The 27,237-nt window shown below is 40.7% G+C and overlaps 1 protein-coding gene across 3 annotated transcripts in view; it reads right to left on the reverse strand.

Annotated features, from left to right (window-relative positions):
* Positions 1-27,237, reverse strand: part of LOC120302840 (connector enhancer of kinase suppressor of ras 2-like) — a 228,902-nt gene that overhangs the window by 142,414 nt on the left and 59,251 nt on the right. For all 3 annotated transcript variants that reach the window (XM_039331852.1, XM_039331843.1, XM_039331835.1), the window contains exon 2: positions 5,326-5,489. In XM_039331852.1, the coding sequence (XP_039187786.1) occupies positions 5,326-5,489 (164 nt within the window). The remainder of the gene's footprint in view (positions 1-5,325; positions 5,490-27,237) is intronic.

The following is a 27,237-nucleotide window of genomic DNA, read 5'->3' on the forward strand; positions in this document are numbered from 1 at the left end:
CAATTTAAAGCAAAGAGAATTAGAGAATAAGAGCATTGGGCGTGACCAGTCCAGCCCCCTGCTCAAGCAGGAGACAAATGACTGTCCAATCTCTTCTTAAAAACCTCCAGTGATGAAGCACCTCCAAGTCCTGCAGGCAAGCCATTCCACTGATTAATTGTTCTCCCTGACAAGAAATTTCTCCTTAATTCTAGGTTGGATGTCTTTAATAACTTCTGTCTGCTATTTCTTGTTCAGCCCTTAGGACAGAGCTGAATCTTTCCACAGAAGAACAGAACTGGAAAGGACCTTGGCGGTTTTCTAGACCAATCCCTTGCTCCAGCAGGAAACGCTATAGTACCATTCCAGACAAGTGGCTGTCCAGTCTCTTCTTAAAAGCCTACAGAGATGGAGCACTCACACCTTCTGAAGGCAAGCCATTCCACTGGTTGATTCCTGAAATTTTTCCTTAGTTCTAGGTTGCTTCTCTCCTTGATGAGTTTCCATCCATTGCTTCTTGTCCTGCCTTCAGGTGCTGTGGAGAATAGCTTGACTCCCTCTTCTTTGGGGCAGCCCCTGAGATATTGGAACACTGCTATCATGTCACCCCTAGTTCTTCTCTTCATTAAACTAGAAATACCCAATTCCTGCAACTGTTTTTCATATGTTTTAGCCTCCAGTCCCCTAATCATCTTTGTTGCTCTTCTCTGCACTCTTTCTTGAGTCTCAACATCTTTTTTATATCGTGGCAACCAAAACTGGATGCAACGTGCCCTTCGCCTGGTCTGGGATATCCTTTACAGCATATGACATTAGCTTGTCCTTATGCCAGTACAAATTAGTGGCAAATAACAATGTTAGTATTAATCCTGATTGCATGAATGACAACTCCAGTGATAGTGCTGTGATTTACGATGTCTTTACAAGCACAGCACATTGCAGATCAATATCTAAAGTCAAGTTCTTGAGATGATGTAAAACAAAAGCTGTAAATTATCTTCCAGTATGTCACAAAGAAATGACTAGGTCGTGTTAGTGAGTTTATAGTCTAGCTGTCTGGTAAAACTAGCAACAGGTTCACCAGAAGGCAGGCCATGATACAGTGTTGGCCCCCCCAAAATGTTAACTGTCAAGAGTTTAAAAAGAGAGAAGCAAATGAGATATCATTAGCTCAAGCCTAAAGAACTCTCAGCCTCAGCGGGAGCTACAAGGTCAAAGTCATCTGGAAAGAGCAATTGTTCAAAAAGATCTGCCAAATTGTTCTTTGGGCTCATAAATACACATGGTGAGAGGAAGAACGGGAAAATAGATGACGCTCTTACCATGAGTGGAATCTCAAATTTAGTCCAATGGCATTTAAAAGTTTCAGCAGGTCACACAAAGACAGGATGGCAGATTCTAAGTTTGAAAGATGCTTTAGGGAATCCATAGAAACAAACAAACAAAAAACCCAGGTGGATTAAAATGTCCTGTGGATGTGGCCAAAGTGATTGGATTCTGACTTTGTAGCCAGCTGGATTCTTCAGCCTTGGTTGGGTTTACACACAACGCCACCATGTCTTAAATCATGGTTTAGAAATCAGAAGAGATTAAGCCAAATCCTGAGAGATTACGGTAGTCCTCAATTAACAACCATTTAGTGACCGTTTGAAGTTACAGTGGCACTGAAAAAAGTGACTGACGGCCATTTTTTATTCTTGTAAACATTGGCGCATCACCATGGTTACATGATCAAAATTTGGAACCTGGGCAACTGACTCATATTTATGACGGTCGCAGTGGCCCGGGGTCATGTGATCCCCTTTTATGACTTTCTGACAAGCAAAGTCAATGGAGGAAACCAGATTCACTTAAAAACTGTGATACTAAACACATGCAGTGATTCACTTAACAAATTAGGCAAAGAAAGTCGCAAAATGGGGCAAAGCTCACTTAACAAATTTTTCACTTAGCAACATAAATTCTGGACTCAGTTGTGGACGTAAGTTGAGGACTACCTCTATTGGCTAATAAAAGAATGCAATGCTCCCTCAGGTGGCGTAAATCCCCAAATGTTTTAATTTAATTCACTGATTTTTATTTTTAAAAATGCAAACATTATTCTTTTTGCAAACCATTTACATCTTGTGAACTTTAGCCCGTGAATAATTTCTGCATTGTTTTCTTCCCAGGAGTAAAGACTTACAGTATAAATAGACTAAAAGGTGAAAACTCTCATTACTTTTCAATATGGTTTTTGGATCCCCTTTTCCAAGTAGACAAACAAACCAACCACAAAAGAATCAAATGAGGCCAACGAAGAATGCAAAACAAAACTTCCATTCGCGTTCATACAATTAGTTTTAAGAGCTGTTGTCTGCACAGCTGGCTCATATTGCCCTGCAAATGTCTACATTTCTTGACATATTTCTGCATTCTCTTTCATAAGCCAGAAAATTTTCTAAAGATCTTTTTATTTGACACATAGCAACACACACATACACAACAACGCCTCTTCTGAAGGAAAGCTTGAGTGAGAAGAGAGCAAAGGAGCCTTTGAAGGGCAGCCTTTTCACGTTTACAAGCAAAAGATTATTTTGTGAGGATTTCAAGTCTTTGGAAATAGCTTTGTAAGGAGAGAGAAGATCTCTTCAAAAGAACTTGACTGGGTTATGCTCCTTTTGATAAAACCTGAAGCACATATTTTTACCGACAGAAAGCCAACATTATTCAGCACAGGTCAAAGAGAAAACAAAGACTGCACTATATAAAGGTTTCACATCTGACAAAATATGCCAATTTTATAGGAATATAATGAAGAGCTATTTCATGTTAAGGTCTGAACGCTGCTGTTCAGAATTTAGCCACATGGTATGAGTGCCTCACTGAGAATAGAAAAGAAATGTACCATAATCGTGGTGTCTACAGCCTAAGAGCTCTTATTTGAAAGAACAAATGGTGAAATTGTGTAGAAAGAAAATGGAGCGGATCGTGCAATCTTTGATAACAATGTACTTTTCTGTTTTGTGAAAGCACACTGTTTCAATTGTGATCTTCAATCTTCAGTTGGCGTTCCTAACCACAGTTTTCCAAGTTAGTTACCCAACTGATAAGTTTGCTTTCCAGAGGAGAGCTTGAATTATTTGTTACACGTATATCTGTGGTGGAACGTAATCTGGATTCCCAGAAGGGAGGGGCTTCACTCCAGAGGGCAATGAGAAAGTGAAATTTAGATATGGTAGTCTGTTTGGGAGGAAGAGCGTTAAAACCAATCCTCTCTAGTAGTTCCCAGAATATATCTATAGTGATGCAACTGGTTGCTTTAGTTTGGCAAGATTTCTGTCAATACTGTAGGTGAGGAACAATAAAAGGACTACTCAGAAGTAACTCCATGTGCCTTTCTTGATTCTTGGAGTCTTGACAATACCCCATCTTTCCAGCCTACAGTTGGAAAGATTGGGGGCAACACTTATCAATCATGGAAATAAATAATAAAATATAACAGAATAAGAGAGTTGGAAGGGATCTTGGAGGTCTTCTAGGCCAACCCCCTGCTCAAATAGGGATAGCAACCTTGGCTCTTTTATGACTCGTGGAATTTAACTCCCAGAATTCCTGAGCCAGCATGGTGAGCTTGGAAACCTCTCCCTTTCCCCTCAGCACAGCTGGCTCAGGAATTCTGGGAGTTGAAGTCCATGAGTCATAAAAGAGCCAAGGTTGCCTACCCCTGCCCTATACCATTTTAAACAAATGGTTGTCCAATCTCTTCTTAAAAACCTCAGTGTTGGAGCACCCACAACTTCTGAAGGCAAGTCATAACAAACAGCAATAACATACAAAATAGAGCGGAAGAGCAATTTTTTTTTTTTAAAAAAAAAGTTTACCCAAAGGGACATAAGATGTCAAGAAAATCCATTAAACACACACACACATACTGTAGGTGAACGGAATGTGTACCAACGGTCTTGGCTGGGAGGAAGAGAGTTAAAACAGCTTCTCCCTAGTGATTCCCAGATCTACACTGATGCTTTAATTCGGCAAGATTTCTACCTGTAGGTGAGGAACAAGAAAGGGTCTACTCAGAGATAACCCTACGTGTCTTTTTTGATTCTTAGGATCCTGATAAATACCCCACCTTCCCACCTATGGACTACAGAATTTGGAGGCAATCCTTATCAATCACAAAAATGCTAAATACTAAAATATACTAAGCATCAATAACATCAAAATGTCGTAGAGGAGCATTTAAAAAAAAATTTACCCAACGGCACATAAAATGTCAAGAAAATCAATTTAAAAAAACACACACCCAGTTCAACGGAACATGTACCAATCAATACATGTACAAAAGGTTTAAATAAAACTGTTCTCACTCTAGCAATACTTGATGTTCTGCAGTGCTAGTGAGACAATTCGGTGGTAGGATTCAAATATGTGAACAACCGGTTCTCTGTGTGTGGATGCCATTTCCGGAAGTCCGTTCTGGGCCTGGGCAATAAAAAATTAGCTACCGGTTCTGCTGAACTGGTGCGAACTGGCTGAATCTCACCGCTGGGACAATTGCATCAGCTATGTCTTTTGAGATCTCCGTTCCCTTGTGGGACAAGTGCTGAAGAACTCTTTGAGTCAAATAAACTCTTATTGTGCCTTTTATCAATATTGGTGAGTGAAGAATTTATGCTGTTCTTCAGAGAATTCCAGCCAGAGACCCAGCCTTCTATCTGTATGATCTATTAGATGATCTTCATCTTGATGTGATCTGGAGAGTTGCTACATTTTATGGCTCTCCGAGCATCATTTGCCACTTACTGTGCTGTAAAATGTCTCTGTAGAATTTAATCGTTTTATCTTTGTGTTCTATTTTAGTGGTAAGCTGGTTACAACTATCAAGTGTCCATACTTCCATCTATCTTCCTTCCCATTCTCATTCAGTGAGTATGTGGCAGTGAGCTTTGAGGTAGCTGTGGTCAGTAGCTGTGGTCATGGACCATTGTCCCACATATGAATCTTGATGCAGGATCCAATTTGACTGGGTTACCATGACCTAGAGGTTTAGTCTTCCAAGCTTTGGAACTCACGTTGGAGCCCATCTTCAGGGAATTTCTTTCTCACCAGAATGACCAACACATTCTGGTGAGATCGAAGTTCCTTGAGGATGGGTTCCAGCATGAAACCTATGGTTCCAGTGACCAACCCAGATTGGACCCTGCAACTTTATCTTGCGACACATATATTTGCCTTCATTCGTGAAGTTTTATGGAACTTTCCCCGTTTCCCTGTCTGGTAAACTCAACCTTCCCTCCCCTTTTGGGATAAATCTGCAAAGATCAAGGCAGAGCAAAGATCTAAGGAAAGGGATCCACTTACCAATGCACAGAGAAGATCAACTGCTTCTAGAATCAGCTCTTGATGGCCAATCCGAGTGACTCCCAATTCCTCCAGCTCCTGGTGAGTGATGTGCAACAGCTGTTCCCCATTGATCTTTTCTCTCTCAAAGTTTTTAATGTACTGCTGCAGGCAGTCGTCAAGACCTAATTGAAGATAGCGACAATAGGAGCTTCAGTTAGCAATAGAAGATCAGTTCTCAGTAGCTTCACCGCAGCTCAGTTGGAGCTAGAAAAACGTCCAAACTTTGAACCAGAAGACTTTAATCTGGATAAGTGATCCCTGGGTCTATCTACCTTCTCCTCCTCCTCCTTCTTCACCCATCTCATTATCTACAAACTGATATACATAAGCTAATACTCTTTAGACTGAAAATCAGGCTTGTCATATGCTATATTTTTTCTATCCTGCTCTATGGAGTAGAGAGTTGGTCTCTGACAGAAGGCCACCTGAAGAGACTAGAAGCATTTGAAATGTGGATTTACAGGCAGCTGTTATGTATAAGACAAGATCAGAAATGAGGAGGTGATCAGCCGCCTGGGAAAGCCAAGGGAAATCATCAAAACAATTAAAAAACGAAAATTAGAATATTTCGGACATGTGATGCGACACCCAGGAAAATACGGCATACTCCATTTAATCCTCCAGGGAAAGATTGAAGGCAAACGAGGTCCAGGCAGAAGAAGAACATCGTGGCTTCAAAATCTAAGGGACTGGTTTGGACAAAACTCAGCAACGCTTTTTCGTGCGGCTGCTGATAAAAACAGGATCGCCAACATCCAATAATGGATAGGGCACAAGAAGAAGAAGAATACTCTTTAGAATGGCATCTATCTAAATGTTAACCACTCAGCTTTAATGTAGCACGAGAAGCCATCATGTCTATAAAAACTCTCACAGAACCCTCGATAAATCATGCTAGACGTGGTATCAGTAGGAGACAGAAAAGACAATAAGGGTGAAAAGAGTTTTGTTTTTTTTAAAACACCACAGTGGTTCTGCGCTAAAGTGTTCAGAAGGAATTTTCCCCAAGTCCCTTTCTGAGCACTCATCTTGCTAGCGTGCCATGCCTGATCAGGAAATTATGTGTACCTGTTTGATCTAAATATGCCTTTATGCCAGAGACGTCTATTATGAAAAGCAAAATTGGTGGGTTTTATGACTAAGGCTGCTCGTTTATGAGTCCCTGGGGTATTTTTGGGGAAGATAGCCACTTAATGGCTCAAACAGTATGGCAGCTGACAATAAAAGGAACAGAAAGAGTCACTGTTGGAAAACTTCACGGTCACATTATATGAGGGGGGAGCAATCAGACAATAGAATGCAGTGGCTTATGTTTTCAGAGACTTTGAAGACTTATAGAAATATAGAAAAAAATATAAGAGTTATAGAAAAATAAAGCTGGGAATATTGGTCTAGGGCAGGGGTTCTCAACCTTGGCAACTGGCTGAGGAATTCTGGGAGTTGAAGTCCACAAGTCTTAAAAGTTGCCAAGGTTGAGAACCCCTGGTCTAGGGAGATTTTCAATCATCCAGGTCAAGATTGTCCCAAAGGTCCATACTGGAAAGTCCAGTATGGAAACAATTAGCACTTTCCCTTTGGGTATAGACTGAGGGGAAATTCTACCATCATCATCATCATCATCATCATCATCATCCCTACCACTATCATCATCAACAACATCCAGCCTTCTTAGCATAATGGCAGAAATATCTTGTCTGGCTATTAACACTCCAAGTCCTGGTGTTAGCTATTTGATGGGCAACCCTTCTAGACTTTGTTTTTTTTCTCTTGAAAACATTTCATTTCTCAGCCAAGAAGCTTCTTCAGTTCTCATATCATCAACAACATCCAGCCTTCTTAGCATAATGGCAGAAATATCTTGTCTGGCTATTAACACAGAATAGAATAATAACAGAGTTGGAAGGGACCTTGGAGGTCTTCTAGTCGAACCCCTGGTTCAGACAGGAAATCCTATACTATTTCAGACAAATAACTGTCCAGTCTCTTCTTAAAAGCCTCCACTGATCACCCACAACTTAAAATCCTCCTATTGTATCACCCACAACTTCTGAAGCCAAGCTGTTCCACTGGTTAATTGTTCTCACTGTCAGGAAATTTCTCCTTAGTTCTAGGTTGATTAGTTTCCATCCGTTGCTTCTTGTCCTGCCTTTAGGCGCTTTGGAGAATAGGTTGATTCCCTCTTCTTCACAGCACCCCCTCAAATATTGGAATACTGCTGTCATGTCACCCCTAGTCCTTCTTTTCAATAAACTACGGTAGATATACCCAGTTCCTGCAACTACTCTTCCTATGTTTTAATCTCCAGTTCCTTTATTATCTTTGTTGCTCTTCTCTGCACTCTTTCTAGAGTCTCAACATCTTTTTTATACCAACCAAAACTGGATGCAATATTCCAACCGTGGTCTTACCAAAGTATTATAAAGTAGTATTAACACTTCACATGGCCTTGATTTGATCCCACTGTTAATTCAGCCTAGGACAAGTTTAAAAACATTCACCCTTCCTGCCATCTCGCTAACCTTCCTGGGAACATCTGGAGATTAGAGAAAGGTAGAGGTCTCTGTAAAACATCTACTATGCATACAAGAGATTATGGTTTTGGTGTCAGAAATTCCAAAGAAATACAGAAAATGTCTTAGATTATCTTCCCATAGTATGTGTAAGCAGGTTAACTGAAGACCTGGCATTTGTACAAGATGCCAAGGTTAATTAGTGTTAATCTTGCTTGGTTTTTCATCATGTAGTGTTGTGCAAACTCAGAAAATGAGTTAACCCAGGAACCAGATTGAGATTATTGTATTAAGTCAGCCCTGGAGACTATTGTATAGTCTTCCTCCTTTTCTCCCTTCCTCCTTTGTCTCTTTTCCTTCCTTCCTTTCTTCTTTCTTTCTTTCCTTCCTTCCTTCCTTCCTTTCCTCCCTCCTTTCCAAATTTACTGGAAAACTTCATCCAGGGCAGTTTGCTGTGCTGAAATATCAGCAGTTTCTTCATTTAGAATACCACAAAAAAGCAACGAAGAAAAATATCTACTTTTTCCTCTGTGGGAAGGATAAGGTTCTTCTCCCCAGACTCAAAACTCATTAACAATTAACAGGTTTTTCTGCAAAATGCACTAAAAGCTCCAAACAGGATGTTCCAACCCCAAAAGGAGAAAGGCAAAAAAAAAAAAGGGCTGAATTTGTGAAAATGGAAGACACTGAGGAAAAGTGCACTCAAGTAGCCATTACCTGTGTCCTGTTTCAAATAGAATTAGCTGTACAAAGCATGCTTTCATAAGCCCTGCTACTTGTTTCATTAAAAAGCACATAAGCGTCATAGATACAGTCTGTCATTATTATAAAATAGTCCCCAGACTTTGATAAATATGTTAGAATATATAAACACCATACTGTCTGCCCATCTCTGTCTATATCACTGTCTATACATCTATCATCCATCCATCCATCCATCCATCCTCATTTTCTCTCTCTTTCTCTCTCTCTCTCTACTCTATCTGTCTATCTATCTATCTATCTATCTATCTATCTATCTATCTATCTATCTATCTATCTATCTATCATCTCTCGATCTATCTATCATCTCTCTAGGTAAATCTCTATCTATCATCTATCTATCTATCTATCTATCATCTATCTAGGTAAATCTCTCTCTCTCTTTCTCTCTCTCTCTCTCTACTCTGTCTATCTATCTATCTATCTATCTATCATCTCTCGATCTATCTATCATCTCTCTAGGTAAATCTCTATCTATCATCTATCTATCTATCTATCTATCTATCTATCTATCTATCATCTATCTAGGTAAATCTCTCTCTCTCTTTCTCTCTCTCTCTCTCTACTCTATCTATCTATCTATCTATCTATCTATCTATCTATCTATCTATCATCTCTCGATCTATCTATCATCTCTCTAGGTAAATCTCTATCTATCATCTATCTATCTATCTATCTATCTATCTATCTATCTATCTATCTATCATCTATCTAGGTAAATCTCTCTCTCTCTTTCTCTCTCTCTCTCTCTCTACTCTGTCTATCTATCTATCTATCTATCTATCTATCATCCATCTCATCCTATCTATCTATCTATCTATCTATCTATCTATCTATCTATCTATCTATTCCAGAAGAAATAAGTATCCTGCTTAATAATTTCTTAGTATTATTAAAAGTTCCTTTCTCTCTTTAGAATATCAGATATCAGTTTGTCTTCTTTCAGTTAATTAAATAAATTACACTTGCACAATTATTTCAATTGCAAAATCATAGCTGGCTTTTTGCAAGAAATGCTGCCATTTAAATTATGGGTATCACGTTGTTCTGAGTGTCAGGCTCTGACATTGTCCACTTAACCCACAAACTGCTTAACCCACTCAATCATTAATCCAGGCAAATGTCCTCACAAGCTTTTGGCTGGAGGTATCCCTTAGGGCAGGGTTAAAAAAATAAGTCAAAATCATTGCCATTAGAGCTCTGGTTTTTTTTTTAAGTGTAGCTGGGTCATAAAGCATGGTACTAAACAAGGAACACCCCAATTTGCCCATGGGGTTCACCAACTTTCTCTCTTATTTTATAAAAAGAAAGCAAAGAAAACCAACATTTGTCAAACTGAAGAAAATTTAGGGATCTCTCTGTTCAGCAATAATCCTCAAAGGTGAAGCCCATCTAGAGAGTGGAACATTGGAAGGTGAGAAGGGATATAGGAAGAATTGGATAGAATTGGAACAGTGAAAGGATCTATGTTTTCTTTTCCCATCACAAAAACCATTATTTTCCCTGTTGTATCATTCTGTCCTATAAGACCAAACTTCTCTAGTTATAAAAAAGTTTGCTTTGTCTTGATTTGGAATGAAGACTCCTAAAATGTATTAATGTTCTTATTTAGAAGATTTTTCTAGGCTTCAGGCTTCTAACTGTACCTCCGGGAAGACGCTTCAGGGTTGTCCTCCATCTTTTTTTAAACCGTGGTACCCAGAATTAAATACAGTTCTTCACATCAGTTTGACCATGTGGGACATGATCTGAACTCAAGATAACCTTTGCCTTTACTTGTTTAACACCTGTGTGTGGTACTACACCACTGTCTCACATTTAATTTGTGACTGGCAAGGACATCCAGGTTCCTTTCATATATAATGTTGCCAAATAAGGTCTTCCCCATCATATTTGTTGTGCCTTCTATGCTTCCTATGCAGGTGCAGATTTTTATATTTTTTCCCGTTCAATGTCGTCCTATTCATTTCAGCCCACTGCTCAAATCCACCCAGGCTTTTTTTTTTTTTTAAATCTCCTCTCTTTCCTCCAGTATCAGCCACCCTCCCAGAATGTGGAAGAGGGCTTTTAAAATTCATGAAAAATCCTTTTAAACTCTTGGTTACTTGAAGAATGACTTTGCTAGTTAACATTTACTTTTTTTTAAAATAAAAATAAAAATTGGGCATTCAAAGCCTACAACTCCCTGTTGCAACATGAAATATTCATTATTTTTTGCTGCTCGAGGTCTTTTCTTCAGATCAGCAAAATCCAGATCGTGGTATTCCCACCTCTCCTTAAGCCATGACGCAACACAATTTTGAACTCAGCTGAACAAACCACAAGCAATGATTAATAGAACGTTGCAGATTGTAGCATGGGCATCCAGTCCCAGGCACTTATGACAATATTTGTTCAAGCTGGTGAATTATTTTAGCCTCTTATGTCAAGCTTCAGATCAGAGTTAATTGCTTTCTATTGAATTTGGCAATGAGGTAAGCGTCAGGATATGCTGAATATCACCAATGGCTGATTGGAGGAAAAAGCCTAACTATTTTCCACCCTTCTCTTCCATTTGCCACATGTCTCTTGATGCTGCTGAGAACTAAACAAATTAATCACAAGCTGAATAACAAGAAAACTAGGAGCAAAAAAGAGATTAATCTCATGCTTAAAGCAAATTTTGTTCCAGAAAAGGGGGAAACCCCCCCACATTTAAAACCTTCAACATCCCTCTGGGTGGAAGCAAAGGAGGGGAAAAGAGGATGGACCAATGGTGTAATCAACAATGTGCTTTCTTAGCACATTACCATTAATATTGATTTCCATTAGCTGGGCAACAGGTAGGAAAATTAAACGCATGAACTGAGAAAATGGTTTTAATGGCTGATGAGAACTAATGGTGATGTCACTGAGCACCCCAATTACTTGATTCAGAAAACAAATTTGCTTACTTCATCATGCCTCTCTAAGTCCCATGACAAATTTAACTTCTTTTCTCCTGAATGTTTTTTCAGTTCAGACAATCACTTTGCTATTGCTCGAATGCTACTTCAGTAGCAAAAAGTACATTAATCAGGGCTGTGATTCCTGGAAACCTCTGTCGGTACTCAAATATCCCTCAAACCTTTGATTTATTGGACCTGGGACCTGCTTTGGGAAATCTCTCATTGGGCACATAGAAAATAGCAATAGCAATAGCATTTAAGACTTACATACCGCCCTATAACACTTTACGACACTCTCTGGACTATTTAGAATGTCAGCATGTTGGCCCCAACAATCTGAGTCCTCATTTTACCGCCCTCAGAAGGATGGAAGGCTGAGTCAACCTTGAGCCGATGAGGATCAAACTCCAGGCTGTGGGCAGAGTTTGCCTGCAATACTGCATTCTAACCACTGTGCTACCAGGGCTCTTTCTTGAAAATGGATTTCCAGCTTTATGCTTAAGCACTAAAGCTCTGCAGATTTTGTTTGGATCTCTCTCTTCTACTGTACTTCACCAACAGCGTGCAGACCAACGGGCTAGAAAGGAAGGGAATCCTGATGGCAAACCTTTTGGAACACTGGGTCTGAATGCACAGCCTGGAATGAGTAGGAGGGAGCGGTTAGGGAGCACACCGGCAGCAATGGTGCTGGGACGGAGGAGATTGACAAGGATGAGAGAGAGGAAAAGTGTGGAATTGGAGTGCAAAAAAGAGAAGGTGGGGCAACCAAGGCAATTACAGTTAATCAGGAAGGATGGCCCTACCACACGGGCAATGAGTAAGCAGGTAGACCAGCAAGGTGTATAAAAAGAATCTCCCCACCCCCTGAGCCCCACTCTGAGGACGCTGGCAGGGGACCAGTGAAAGCTAAGTTGTTTCTTTTTACATTGTAAATAGTTGTTTTTATTGCTTTTAAATATCTTTTTACCAATAAACAACTGGTTTATACCTCTCCCGGAGATATGAAGTTTGTGTTATTCAACATATATATATAGCATGAAGCACGAAGCTGAAAGCACCAGCCTGAAGATGACGAATGGGACTTCGTCGAAACATCGCCAAGACACTTCCAATTTGACATGGGAGAGAACCCGAATAACCAAAAACCTACATACAAATACCTGCGAAAACCTCAGAATATATATATATATATGTTATTACTCTGCTACTTCTTGGATAAAGGCATATTTTTTATAAAAGTGGCCTACGCTTGCATATGAATAAAACAATAGTTCTAAAGAAAGAGCTTTTTTCATCTTCTTTTTGAGATGGTGCCCCTGTTTTATGCTAAGAGTAGAGCAGACTAGGAATTCATACAAGAGTACAACCAAGGGAGGTGACATCTGCTACGGTTACTGGTGCAGGGATAGTTGGATACATAAATTTAAGGAAAGCTACGCACGAAAACCAAAGCAGCCTCTGCCCTAAAGACAAACGTAGTTTTCTCTTAAATTGCAGAGGAGTCTCTGATCCCCACTGAAAACTGCCCTTGCAACTGACAGCCACAACAAAACAAGGTACGAAGCTCACCTACTCCATGTAACACCTGGACTTGATGCTTATAAAAAGATGCGAACAAAATGATGCAAAGATGATTAGGGGACTGGAGGCTAAAGCATACGATGCACGGTTGCCAGAATTGGGGATGCTCAGTCTAACAAAGAGAAGGACTGGAGGTGACAGGATAGCAGTCTTCCAATATTTGAGGGGATGTCACAGAGAACCTATTCTTCAAAGCACCCCTGAGGGCAGGACAAGAAGTAATGGAGAAAAACGTCCATGGAGATTCTCAGTCATCCAGGTCATGGTTGTCCCAAATGTGCTTTTTTTCAAGAGGCAAATGGACTTGCTGTGATTCTTTTTTCCTTGAAGACATTTCATTTCTCATCCAAGAAGCTTCTTCAGTTCTGACTGAATGGTGGGGATCAAAAAGATTTATGCCGGTCGTTAGCACTCTGAAGGTTGGTTGCATGTCTCTGAGAATTGTTGAGGCCACTTCTGGGGTTTATCTGTACCTCCAGGATCACCTGAACCAGAGCGCAAATGGGTGTGAAACCTTGTTGGAACTGCTGCAAGGACTGTGCTGTAGACAGGAGATTGTTGGGGTCATCTCTCTCTCTCTCTCTGTCGAGAGAGGGCTGTTCAAATAGATGGAAGCTTATCGAAGAGAGAGCCAGCTAGAATTAAGGAGAAATTTCCTCTCAGTGACAATAGTTATTCAGAATTGCCTCCAGAAGTTGTGGGTGATCCATCACTGAAGGTTCTTAAGAAGAGATTGGACAGTCATTTGTCCAGAATGATGTATAGTCATCTCCTCCTCCTCCTCCTCCTCCTCTTCTTCTCCTCCTCCTCCTCCTCCTCCTCCTCCTCCTGACTCCCTTCCAACTCTGTTATTCTGCATTCTGTATATCATGTGATATCAAAGAATGAGACATTTCAGCTGAATAAAGACACACTGCCTGACCCTACTGTGGGAAAAATCCTTGTTTTTCCTTCGCTGCCTCCAAGAACCCAGTCTCAAGGGAGCTCAGCTATAGACTGAAAGCTGACTCTATAGACCAGTGGTTCTCAACCTTGTTAATGCCGCGACCCCCAACCGGTCGTAAGTCGAGGACTACTCAACCGGTCGTAAGTCGAGGACTACTCAACTGGGGCAGCACCGTTGGCAGAATGGGACTTTGGGCGGGCTCAGCAGGGCAGAGACAGCCTGGACAATTCCTATTGGCTTTTGAAAGCCAATAGAATTAGACTCTATTCAAGAGAGTCTATTCTATTGGCTTTCAAAAGCCAATAGAATAAAAGGGAGTAGCACAGCTAAGGAAAAGGGGGAAAAAAATGGTGGACTGCGTTGTTTGGCGACCCCCGTGAAATGGTCGTTCGACCCCAAATGAGGTCCCGACCCACAGGTTGAGAACCACTGCTATAGACAATTATGAATGGCTGAATCTGGAGAGGTGGGGGAATATTTACTGTAAAATGTTGCAAAGCTTGTTGAGAATCGTTTGAATAAAAGGGCTAATTCAAGGAGAAGAAAAGAGGAGAAGGAAGAGAAGAGGGACAAACAGAAGCAAAAGAAAAGGCAGAATTAGAAGTAACAGTAACAAGAAAAGTTAACAGGAATGATCAAAGCAGCAATAGAAGTAGCAAAATTAACACAAAGGGACCTTTAAAAGGACAACTCTTTTCTCCTGCCCAAGCCAAATAACAATGCAGATTTTATTTTAAATTAAAAACATGCATCCTCATAATCTTATGTATTATGGAAATGTACTTGGCATAATTTGAAGAGGACTAAGTCTCTTGGCACATCTTTACCACAGCCCTGTAGGAGTTTCTGTTGTGCCACTTTTATAAATGGCACCCGTTGCCACAATGGAAGTAAAAAGGTTCCAGGTTTAGTTCCTTTGAAACAAGAGACTCAGACAATGAGAGAATTATGAAAAGAAACCACAAGAGAAGGTTTTGGTACAGCTAGGAGAGAGGGAGGGGGGGTCTATGCCGCAGAGGAAGAACTTTCTTCTTATTATCTGCCTGGAACACGGATGCTGTCTCTAAACCATTGTTCAACATTGCTATAGGATGCTTCATTGGAAAGGTCACCAATGACACAAATTCTCTTAAACCAAAGCAGCAACAATATAGTCATTCCGTGAAAGAAAATCTATGTACTACTAAAACTCTCAATATCGTGACCTTTAATCTGTACATGATAAGAGTACCTCAAATGGATTAACTTGCAGAATGTGTCCAAAATCTGGTACCTGTAACTCCTGTGAGGGAATGAAATTTGGGGAGGTTGTGGCTGCTTCAGTGCTACTAACTGCTGCTGTGGTCATTTTCAACATTCTGTGACAGTTTCCCAGCCATTCTTGCAAACCCTTATTCCCTTTCCCAGGCAGCGGCACAAAGGCAACCAAGGAAGGGGAAAGGAAGGGAAGGGATTTTCAATATACTCTTCTAGCTTCCTACAAGAACACTCAATAGAGAAGCCAGAAGGGAGTCAGATGTCACTCAGTGCCTTTTTGCCAACCCGTTGTGTATGGATTTAAATTTTGTCGGGTGAAGTTATTTTGTTTGAGCAACTTTCAAGTGCCTTTGGACTATTGGGCCATTGCTCTGTGGATTAACCTGGGTTTGCTCGTGGCCGGACTTGATTGGGACAGTTCTGGGGTTTTGGTGAAAGGAATTGCTGTGGAATACTGATAAACTCATTAGACCACAGTTACATGTTGTGTGTGTGTGTGTGTGTGTGTGTGTGTGTGTGTGTGTGTGTGTGTGTGTAAGTGAGCAGGGCAGCACAGATAATCATGCCAGTCTTATGTTTGGATGATTTTGACTAGTCCAATTCTTATTCTTTTCCACCTTTCTCATGTCTCATTTCCAGATCATTTGGCAACCGAACAAAAACAAAACTGTGAAAATTTGCACTGAGTTTGGAATTTCTTTCCCCAACATAAATACACTTCCATGTGTGCTTTTCTATAGCCACATTTTCACAGTCTGATGGTTTTTGCATGTAATTTTCTTAATGTTATTTTCATGTTAATTTTCTTCTAATCTCTGCAATTTTTGCGAACACGGTTCCCTAATATATGCACGTTTGCATGTGCAATTTTAAATTGCATTCTACCGCACAACTTTTAGACAAGTGCAGAGGTTGGTGAATAACTGCTATGATTTGTGAATAGAACCTCAATGTGCAAATTCCCTACGCAGTGAAAAAACCTACTTTTGCTTGAACAGTCATGGCCTGGCTCAGTTCTTCTTTACAGTTGATGCAAACATATTCATAAAGATCTGATGTAAGTGATGAAAGTCTGCTTAAATCATCTAAAGGTGCTGCAGATTCAGTATTCAGGAGCCAAAGCAGGTCTGAGATTATTAAAAGGAAGCAGATGGATTATTTAAAAAAAATTCTCTCTTGGCTGAGATTTAGATACAGGTAGACCTCAATTTACAACCACAATTGAGCCCAAAATGTCAGTTGCTAAGTGAAACATTTGTTAAGCGAGCTTTGCCTCATTTTACAGCCTTTCTTGCCAGAGTTGTTAAGTGAATGACTGCAGTTATGGAAGTTAGTAACAGGTCATTAAGAGAATCTGGCTTCCCCATTGACTTTGCTTGTCAGAAGGTTGCACAAGGGGATCACATGACCCCGGGACACATGGCAACCGTCATAAATATGAGTCAGTTGCCAAGGGTCTGACTTCTGATCAAGTGACCCTGGGGATGCTGCTGCGGTCGTTAAGTGTGAAAAACGGTCATCAGTCATTTTTTTCAGTGCTGTTGTAACTTCAAACAGTCACTCAATGAACTATTGTAAGTCAAGGACTAGCTGTATCAACATTCCTAGCTCTGTTTCATGAAACACAAGGCAAGGCGTTTTCAGGACCATGGACAGCACAACTATCTCATAACAATTCCACCATGTTTTCAGTATGATGAACACCTATTCCAGGGGTAGGCAACCTTGGCTCTTTTATGACTTGTGGACTTCAGGTCCCAGAATTCCCGAGCCAGCATGGCTCAGCTTGGAAACCTCTCCCTTTCCCCTCAGCATGGCTGGCTCAGGAATTCTGGGAGTTGAAGTCCACGAGTCATAAAAGAGCCAAGGTTACCTACCCCTGTCCTCAGTCCTCCTGTTCTAAACGGTGAGCCTCCTAGACCAGAGGTAGGCAACCTTGACTCTTTTATGACTCGTGGACTTCAACTCCCAGAATTCCTGAGCCAGCCTGGCTCAGCTTGGAAACCTCTCCCTTTCCCCTCAGCATGGCTGGCTCAGGAATTCTGGGAGTTGAAGTCCACGAGTCATAAAAGAGCCAAGGTTGCCTACCCCTGTCCTCAGTCCTCCTGTTCTAAACGGTGAGCTCCTAGACCAGGGGTAGGCAACCTTGGCTCTTTTATGACTCGTGGACTTCAACTCCCAGAATTCCTGAGCCAGCATGGCTCAGCTTGGAAACCTCTCCCTTTCCCCTCAGCATGGCTGGCTCAGGAATTCTGGGAGTTGAAGTCCACGAGTCATAAAAGAGCCAAGGTTGCCTAGCCCTGACCTATCCAATTTTGAAACCTGCCTCATTCCAGGTAGTCCTTGACTTACCTCCTTTTGTTCAGTGACCATTCAAAGTTACAATGACACTGAAAAAAGGGACCATTTTTAACTATTTTATGAGCATTTTCCACACTTAACGGCCTTCGCAGCACCCCTGTGGTCATGTGATCAAAATTCAGAGACTGGGCAACTGACTCATATTTATGACGGCTGCAGTGTCTCAGGATCACGTGGTCCACTTTTGCGACCTTCTGACAAGCAAAGTCAACTGGGAAGCTAGATTCACTTAACATCCATGTTACTAACTTAACAGTTGCCGTGATTCACTTAACAATCATTTATTTATTTATTTATTTATGAGACTTATATACCGCTTTAAGTGCAAGCACTCTCTAAGCGGTGTACACCAGTAAGCAATGTATATATATATATATTTACATTGCCCCCAACAATCTGGGTCCTCATTTTACCTACCCCGGAAGGATGGAAGGCTGAGTCAACCTTGAGCCGGTGAGATTTGAACCGCTGACCTGCTGAACACAGTCAGCTAAAGTGGCCTGCAGTACTGCACTCTAACTGCTGCACCACCTCGGCTCCTGGCCAAGGAAGGTCGTAAAATGGGGCAAAGCTCACTTACCAAATGTTTCCCTTAGCAACAGACATTTTGGGCTCAACTGCAGTCGTAAGTTGAGGATTACTTGATATATGCTAACCAGGGGTAGGCAACCTTGGCTCTTTTATGACTTGTGGACTTCAACTCCCAGAATTCCTGAGCCAGCCATGCTGAGGGGAAAGGGAGAGGTTTCCAAGCTGAGCCATGCCGGCTCAAGAATTCTGGGAGTTGAAGTCCACAAGTCATGAGGGGGGCCATAGTTCTCCCATGCTGGCTCAGGAATTCTGGGAGTTGAAGTCCACAAGTCATGAGGGGGGCCATAGTTCTCCCATGCTGGCTCAGGAATTCTGGGAGTTGAAGTCCATGAGTCATAAAAGAGTCAAGGTTGCCTACCCCTGTGCTATACCAATTAATGGATTTACTTTTAAGCCAATGTACCTCCCTTTAGAACAGAAGGAAAATAGGAAAAAATAAACCTATTGAACAATACATGCAGGTCAAATTTCTTGAGGCAGAACAGAATGCTCACTCCAATACCAGCAGAGAGTTGAGGTTTTTTGTTTTTTTTTTGCTGTATAACTGAACGGGCATCTCTTGATCCTTGACATAATCTACGTGCAATTGTGAGAATGCACAACGTCTCCTTCATTTGTCGGCTTGCTAATTGCCGTGCCCTAGTGTTATCTGAAAATAACACGAGCATTTACAGAACGGGTGAAAATTCAGAAACCAGATGAATATCTGAAATGACTTTCATTTCAAAGAGCCATTCCGGTGTCAGATCACACCGTACAAGAACTAGGCTGCATTATTTATTGCTTTATTCATGTTTTGTTTTTTTTTCTAAACCCTCCTCCCAGCTTTGTTCTTCCCCTTCTCTTGGGATGTGAAAAGTGAGATGGGCTCGAAGTGAGAGTCACTCCTAAAAGCTGCTCAGCCCAACACTGTTGATGAATCTGTTTATACCGGAGTCACGATTTCTATTCTGCTTCTCCTCTCAAGGGAAGAGCTGGCCTATTTATTGTTTTAAGCAACAGATTCTCTTTGCACAGAAATTTTTCACAAGTTATAGAAATCACTATAGGCAGTCCTTGATTTGCAACCATTCGTTTGGTGAGGGTTCGAAGTTACAAGAGCACGACAAAAAAATGACCTATGATCCATTTTCACACTTGTGACTATTATGCCATCCCCGTGATCAAAATTTAGGAACTTGGCAACTGGCATGTATTTATGATGTTGCATTGCTCCAGGGTCATGTAACCACCATTCATAGCTTCCCAGCCAGCTTCTGACAGGCAAAGTTGATGGGGAAATGCCAGATTTGCTTAATGGCCAGTGATTAACTTAATGACTACAGCAATTCACTTAGCAACTGTGGCAAACAGGTTGTAAAAGGGGGCAGAACTCACTTAACAACTGCCATGTGATCATGCTCTGTAGTCCAAGGGTCGCCAACCCCCAGTCTGTGGACTGGTACAGGACCACAGCATGCCAGCAACCGAGCCACACAAACAAGCAAAGCCCCATCTGCAGGATGCAGGCAGCACACAAAACCACGCACCCTCCGCGGAAAAACCTCTCTCCACAGAACTGGTCCCTGGTGCCCAAAAGGTTGGGGACCTCTGTTCTAGTCCAAACTTGTTCCCTGCTCAAAGAAGCTGCTTCAAGGGCTTTTCTGCAGGCAGACTATGAGCAAAGAAATTTAGCCTCCATAATTCACCCTGATCAACTGCCCCTTAAGAAACACCCTCCAGATGCGCTGGACAACAGCATCAATTATCTTCAATCAATGATGCCTTCTTAGAAAGCTTCCCGAAGATCTTCCAGAAAAATAAGACAGAGACCATCTTGGATCATTGCTTTGCCGAGAGCAAAGAATTAGTCAAAGGGAAAGCTTCATTCAAGCCGACGTTCCATGACGATAATTACAGTGATGTTAGATGGGAGAACTGTGTGAAGGTGCGAATGGGTGCGTTTTTAGGAGGCCTCAAGAATGCCTGTTGGCTGCTGGAATTGGGTATGTCTGGTTTAATGAAGAGAAGGACGAGGGGGGACATGATAGCAGTGTCCCAGTATCTCAGGGGCTGCCCCAAAGAAGAGGGAGTCAAGCTATTCTCTAAAGCGCCTGAAGGCGGGACAAGAAGCAATGGAGGGAAGCTAATCCAGGAGAGAAGCAACCTAGACAGTTTTAAAAGCATCCTATTTAATACGCCGCCTGAGTTAAGGTCTCCTAATCACTTAGAACAGAGATCTTCAAACCTGGCAGCTTGGGTGGTTTTAGGGGTGGAGAATTGTGGTGGGTGGGAGTGTGTTTGGGGATTATGTGTGTGGGACCTGGTCTTTGGGTGTCATGTAAATTTTGTTGTATGTGTATACTGTATACACATACAATGAGAATAAAGTTTATTATTATTATTATTATTATTATTATTATTATTATTAAGACTTCTGGATTTCAACTTCCAGAATTCTGGGAGTTGAAGTCCACAAGTCTTAAAGCTGTCAAGTTTGGAGACCCCTGACTTAGAACAACCAAAGTAACTTAGCAAAACATTCATTCTTTTCGTTGCAGGCACCTTCAGAAAGATTTAGTTGATAGACAGGTATAATGAATGTGCATTATTAGCAAAGGAAAAGTTTTAAATCATTTCCTGGACAGATTATGATTAACTGGGGAATGGCAGCAGGATTTTTTTCGTATAGTTGGAAGGAAACAAAAGAATTATTATCCAAAACATTCCTCATAGGATGCTCAAACAATATTAAACGCATTAAATACAATTAAGACTTCAAGAAAACACAGCTAGGAAACCCCACTGTTTTTCTATATCTTCAACAGGAGAGCTGCGACAAAGTGGAGAAGGAATCTTAAGAAACAGACAATTAGTGGGAAAACAAAGTATTTAACTGAGTTATGACTGAAGTAATTTCCAGGGCCTGCACCCTAAAATGATTCATATTTAGTGTCAAGCAGCTGTTCTGCCGAGTGTGTTGGTTAAACAAATGAAACAGCCAAGCATCCCCATACAAACTCAGCTGTCCTGTATTATTGTCACCTTGATTATTTAACATCTTTTTTTTTTCTCTTGTTCACAAGTCTGGAAATATATTAAGCTGTAACTGTAAATGAATGGAAAGTCTCCAGGAAAAAAAAAAATCCTAATTTTTTTTATGGCCTATTTCAAATTCTAGTCTCCAGATCATAAATGCTGTTTTTCCTAGGAGATGGATTTGTTTGTGTATTTGTTTGTTTTAATTTGAACAGCCTAAGGCGATCCAGATTGGAATTGCATCAATATGACTTTCCTTGTTCCCGCAGACTGGCAGGATGGGATTCTCCATGGGAAATCTGTAAAGCGGTAAGAAGGAGCAGAGGAAGACTGAGGGCAAGAGAAGATGCTTAGGGCAAAATTTAGAAGTGGCTGAGGAATTCTGGGAGTTGAAGTCCACGCTCCATAAAGTTGCCAAGTTTGGAAAAAAAAATACAAAACAGATGTTGAGACCCTAGAAAGAGTCCAGAGAAGAACAACAAAGACAATTAGAAGGCTGGAGATGAACCCCTATGATGAACAATTGAGGGAACTAGGTGTGTCTAATCTAACAGAAAGAAGGACTAGGGGTGATATGACAGCAGTCTTCCAGTATTGAGGGGCTGTTACAGAGAGGAGGGAGTCAACTTATTTTCTAGCTCAATCAAGAAGTAATGGACGGAAGATTAAAGAGACATCCAACCTAGAACCAAGAACATCCAACCTAGAACTAACATTTGGTGTCAGTGAGAACAATGAACCAGTGGAACGGGTTGCCTCTAGAGGTTGTGGGTGCTCCATCACTGGAGATTTTCAAGAAGAGACTTGATGGCCATTTGTCCAGAATGATATAGAATAGGGGTCCCCAACCCTCAGGCTGGGGCCCGTTTGGAACTGGACTGTGGAAGTGATGGATGCGTGTGGAAACGCTGGTCCACTTGTGTAAGCAGTGGGCAAGCACATACATGCAGCTCCGTTTGCATGAACAGCAGGTACACACATGTGCTTGCCACTCATGCAAACGAAGCTGTGTGCATGTACTCATCCGCCACTCGTACAGAACCATCCCCTCACACACACACCCGCCAGTCCACAAAGCTGGAAAGATTGAGGACTGCTGGTATAGAATCTCCTGCCATAGGCACGGAGCTGGATGAGAAAACCTTCAATATCCCCCACATACCTATTATTCTATGTTCTATGATTAGATAACAATTTTTCCCAGGCTAGGTTGGTCTGCAGAGCCTACAGTCTTGAAACCATCTGAACTAAGTGAAAATAATTCCTTTTTCTTAGCTTGTTAAAAACAAAAACAAAAACCTCCCTTTTCTTGGCCTGTTTCAATAGTGTATTGATTAATTAATTTACAGGCAATGAACAAATTAAAAAGCAAGACAGAAAATATTTGGGAACAACAGAAAGTGGATTAGGAGAATAAAAGTGGTAAAACAACAGGTAAATCAGTTAAAGCCAATAAAATACAATAACTTAATTTTATCCATGGGTATGAACAGCCGTATTAAGAGAGTAAATTGTGTTGGGTTGCTATTTTTACAGCCCTTCAAACACCCAAACCCTGCAGGTTTAAATGAGTTTAAACCCATTAATTTCTGATGGTACTTGCAGGCAAACAAAAGTTAGCATCTTTCTTAGAAATTTCAGTGGAACTGTGTGCTAATAAAAACTGTGTAAATTTGGTCTCTGGCTAATAAATATGCCCACCAAGAAGAAGATAAATCAAAACTGATCTCCAATCTTGACATAACGAGTAGACCACCAAAATATTAACTATAGATTCAACAGCTAATTCTGAGCACAGTATTTGCAAAGGCAATGTAAATAAGGGTTTTTTTAAGGGGGAAAAAAAACAAGAAAATCCAGTAGCCTTTTGGAAAGGTACCTTGGGATGGGTAGTCCTCAACTTATAACCATTTGTTTAGCAACTGTTCAAAGTTATGTCATTGAAAAAGATGACATAACTGGTCCTCACACGTATGAGCACTGCAGCATCCCCATGGCCAAGCAATCAAAATTTGGGCCCTTAACAACTGGAATGGAATAGAATTCAGAATAGAATGCAGAATAGAATACAGAATAGAATAGATTATGGACTGGAATGGAATGAAATGGAATGGGATGGGATGGATTACAGAGTGGAGTGGAGTGGAGTGGAATGGAGTAGAGTGGAATGGAATGAAATGGAGTAGAATGGAATGGAGTGGAGTGGAGTGGAATGGAATGGAATGGAATAGAATAGAATAGAATAGAATAGAATAGAATAGAATAGAATATAGTAACACATATTTACTTATTTATTTTTAAAGGCTGCTTGGATCAAACACCTCCATTTCAGGCCTGCCTCAATCTTCCTCTGCAAATGTTATACACACCTAATTACACAGCAACAACTCATTAATTAAAAATAGTAATTAAAATCATACTACTGAAGTGTAACTTTGATTCAAATTAGCGTTGCATCTGATTTTATTAAAGAAACACGGCCCTCGTTTTTTTAAAAAAAAGGATCCCAGAGTGATTCTAGACACATTTTTTTTTTACATTTTGCCTCACTCTAGTAAGGAGAGAAAGGCTCCCTCTGCACTTTGTAAAGGAAAAAGACCCAGTGGCACTCCATTTTAGTGGGGTTCAATCATTTCTTTGCATCTGTATGCGATATTGTAAGCATTGTGACTTTTTGTTATTATGATTCAAAGGCTAAGAAGGAATTCTGTGCATCGAACAAAAGGGATTTGATGTTCATGGGAAGCAGTGATGTATCTTTTGCTTGGTGATAACAATTTATTAGGCAAGAGCTCTGACTTAAGATAACCTTGAACCATTGATACTGCTAGGGCTAAGGAAGTTCTGGAGAAAAGGCCTTCAGGAGGCCTTCCAGAAACAAACAAACATCCATCCATCCATCCACCCATCCACCCATCCACCTACCTACCTACCTACCTACCTACCTACCTACCTACCTACCTACCTATCTATCTTCCACCATTTAGCTATTATCTCACTATTATCACTCTATCAATCATTTCTCTATCATCTATCTGTTTATTATCTCTCTATCATCTCTCTATCGCTATCTCTATCTCTCTAATCTATCATCTATCATCCATCTACTTTTACAAATAACTCAAAGCAGCAAGCATATCCGATACATCTTCTTCCTCCTATTTTCTCCAAAACAACAGCTGGGGCTGAGAGAGAGGGACTGGCCCCAAATCACTCAGTTGGCTTTAATGCCTAAGGCATAGCTAGAACTCACCGTCTCCTAGTTGCTAACCGGATGCCTTAACCCTGGACCAAACTGGCACTCATTGCAGAGAATTTCCTGTCACCATCCCCTCCTTTTGTAACCTCTGTGTCTTCTCACTCTGAATGAGGGGGAGAAGGAGGTTTTAGTAAATTTATCTTCCAAAGAAATGTGACTCTGATTTGGATTGGGGGGGGTTCCATTTCCAAGCCTAATCCTCCAACTAAAGGAGCTGCACAAGAGATTCACTCCTGCCAATAGAACATCCAAAATGGAGGATAAGGGCCACACACGGAATATGTGTAGGAGAAAAGCAAGTAGACCTGGTAGGCAGAGTTAAGCACATCAACAGCTTACAAGTCCAAGACCAGCCCCTCCTGAATTCCATTGAATGGAATGGAATGGAGTGGAGCGGAATAGAATGGAGCGGAACGGAACAGAATGGAACAGAACAGAACAGAACAGAATAAAATATATGGAGTGGAGTGGAATGGAATGGAGTGGAGTGGAGTGGAGTGGAATGGAATGGAATGGAATGGAATGGAATGGAATGGAATAGAATAGAATAGAATAGAATAGAATAGAATAGAATAGAATAGAATAGAATAGAATAGAATAGAATAGAATAGAATAGTGGAATGGAATGGAATTTAGAGTAGAGCAGAGTAGAGCAGAGTAGAGTAGAGTAGAGTAGAGTAGAGTAGAGTAGAGTAGAGTAGAATAGAATAGAATAGAATAGAATAGAATAGAATAGAATAGAATAGAATAGAATAGAATAGAATAGAATAGTGGAATGGAATTTAGAGTAGAGTAGAGTAGGGTAGGGTAGAGTAGAGTAGAGTAGAGTAAAGTAGAATAGAATAGAATAGAATAGAATAGAATAGAATAGAATAGAATAGAATAGAATAGAATATTCTGTATTGGCCAAATGTGATTGGACACACAAGGAATTTGTCTCCAGTGCATAAGCTTACAGTGTACACAGTGTGAACAGCAAGTAATAGTTCATAGGTCATAAACATAGTTACAATCATTAATTGTAATTAATTGATCCTTGGGCAATCCTGAGTATGAAATTCGCAGAGAATCACCAAGGCTACCCTCAGCAGTGCCATTATCTTGCTCCAACTTGAACTTTAGTTGACCAGATTCTTCTGTATTGACTTGAGCAATAAATCCTCTATGCTCCAGACTCAGTGATAGTCCTGATTCTTTGCACCGTACAGCACACTGAAAGTGTGTTAGCTGTGTACCAACAGGGATCAAGATTCATTTGCTATTCCAGGAGAATCCTCCAAGACAGGAAAAAAAAAATATCAGAAAGATCTCAGCAATTGCAAAATTCAGCTCAGCCAGTGGAAAGAATCTTCCAAATGCAATCTGCCAAGACGCAAAACTAAGCAGTATGTCCTCTGGAGGTATTTATCTCCTTGTCAGCTTTGTTTTGCCAAATGATCTTCAGTTAATAACTGTACACATGCCTGCACACACGTTGCCCACACACAGAGACCATATTTAATGAAGTTCGCAGTCTCCTTTTTTAAAAAAAGAAAAACATCACAAATCTTTTTGATTTTAATAGAATGCACGTCTAATTAAGAGTGCTTAGCATCATCAGCCTTAAACATTAATCCATATTCAATTTTTTTTTAAAAAAAGTCATTTGAAATGACTTCATGGTGAAAATGCAAGCGATAGCCTTCTGTTGGAGAACATAAGCTTGCTGAATACTATTGACCTCGAAATAAATCACTATCTGATGAAAGCTAATTCCACATGGCTGCCCACAGGTGCCTTTTCACTGCAGCAAGATTGAGGAGATGAGAAAATTATTTTGCCTTTAAATTTAATGGAAGGAGGCCTTTACCTCCATATTTTAAAAAGTCTTTCAAGTGATCAAGTCACCTTAACTTCAGCTCGACTCCTGATGACTCATATGGACATATCCATGCAGTTCTCAGGGTTGAGTTTGGAAAAGAGCACACCATTGCCTTGTGGGATTTTTTGACAGCTTAGTCAACAGCCCTGGAATTCCAAAATGATACCCTAATCCAAGTACTAAACAAGGCCAATCTTCTATAATGTTCAAGATCATCCAAGGTTGGCTACTTGATCATCTGCTTGGACAGACTCCTTGGATGAAAAGCAAAACATCTGCTTCTGAAGTATTAATACCACTTTACAATGCCTTGGTAAGGCCACACTTGGAATATTGCATCCAGTTTTGGTCACCACGATGTAAAAAAGATGCTGAGATGCTAGAAAGAGTGCAGAGAAGAGCAATAAAGATGATTAGGAGACTGGAGGCTAAAACATATAAGGAATGGTTGCTGGAATTGGGGATGTCTAGTTTAATGAAGAGAAGGACAAGGGGGGACATGATAGCAGTGTTCCAATATCTCAGGGACTGCCACAAAGAAGAGGGAGTCAAGCTATTCTCAAAAGCACCTGAAGGCCGACAAGAAGCAACGGATAGAAACTAATCAATGAGAAAAGCAACCTGGAACAAAGGAGAAACTTCCTGATAGTTAGAACAATTAATCATCTAGTCCAACCCCCTGTTCAGGCAGGAAACCCTACACCATTTCGGACAAATGGCTGTCCAGTCTCTTCTTAAAAACCTCCAGTGTTGGAGCATTCACCACTTCTGGAGGCAGGTTGTTCCACTGGCTAATT

This window comes from Crotalus tigris, unplaced genomic scaffold, assembly GCF_016545835.1.
Source record: "Crotalus tigris isolate CLP2741 ecotype Arizona unplaced genomic scaffold, ASM1654583v1 scf7180000017622.5263843, whole genome shotgun sequence".
NCBI classification, from domain to species: domain Eukaryota; kingdom Metazoa; phylum Chordata; class Lepidosauria; order Squamata; family Viperidae; genus Crotalus; species Crotalus tigris.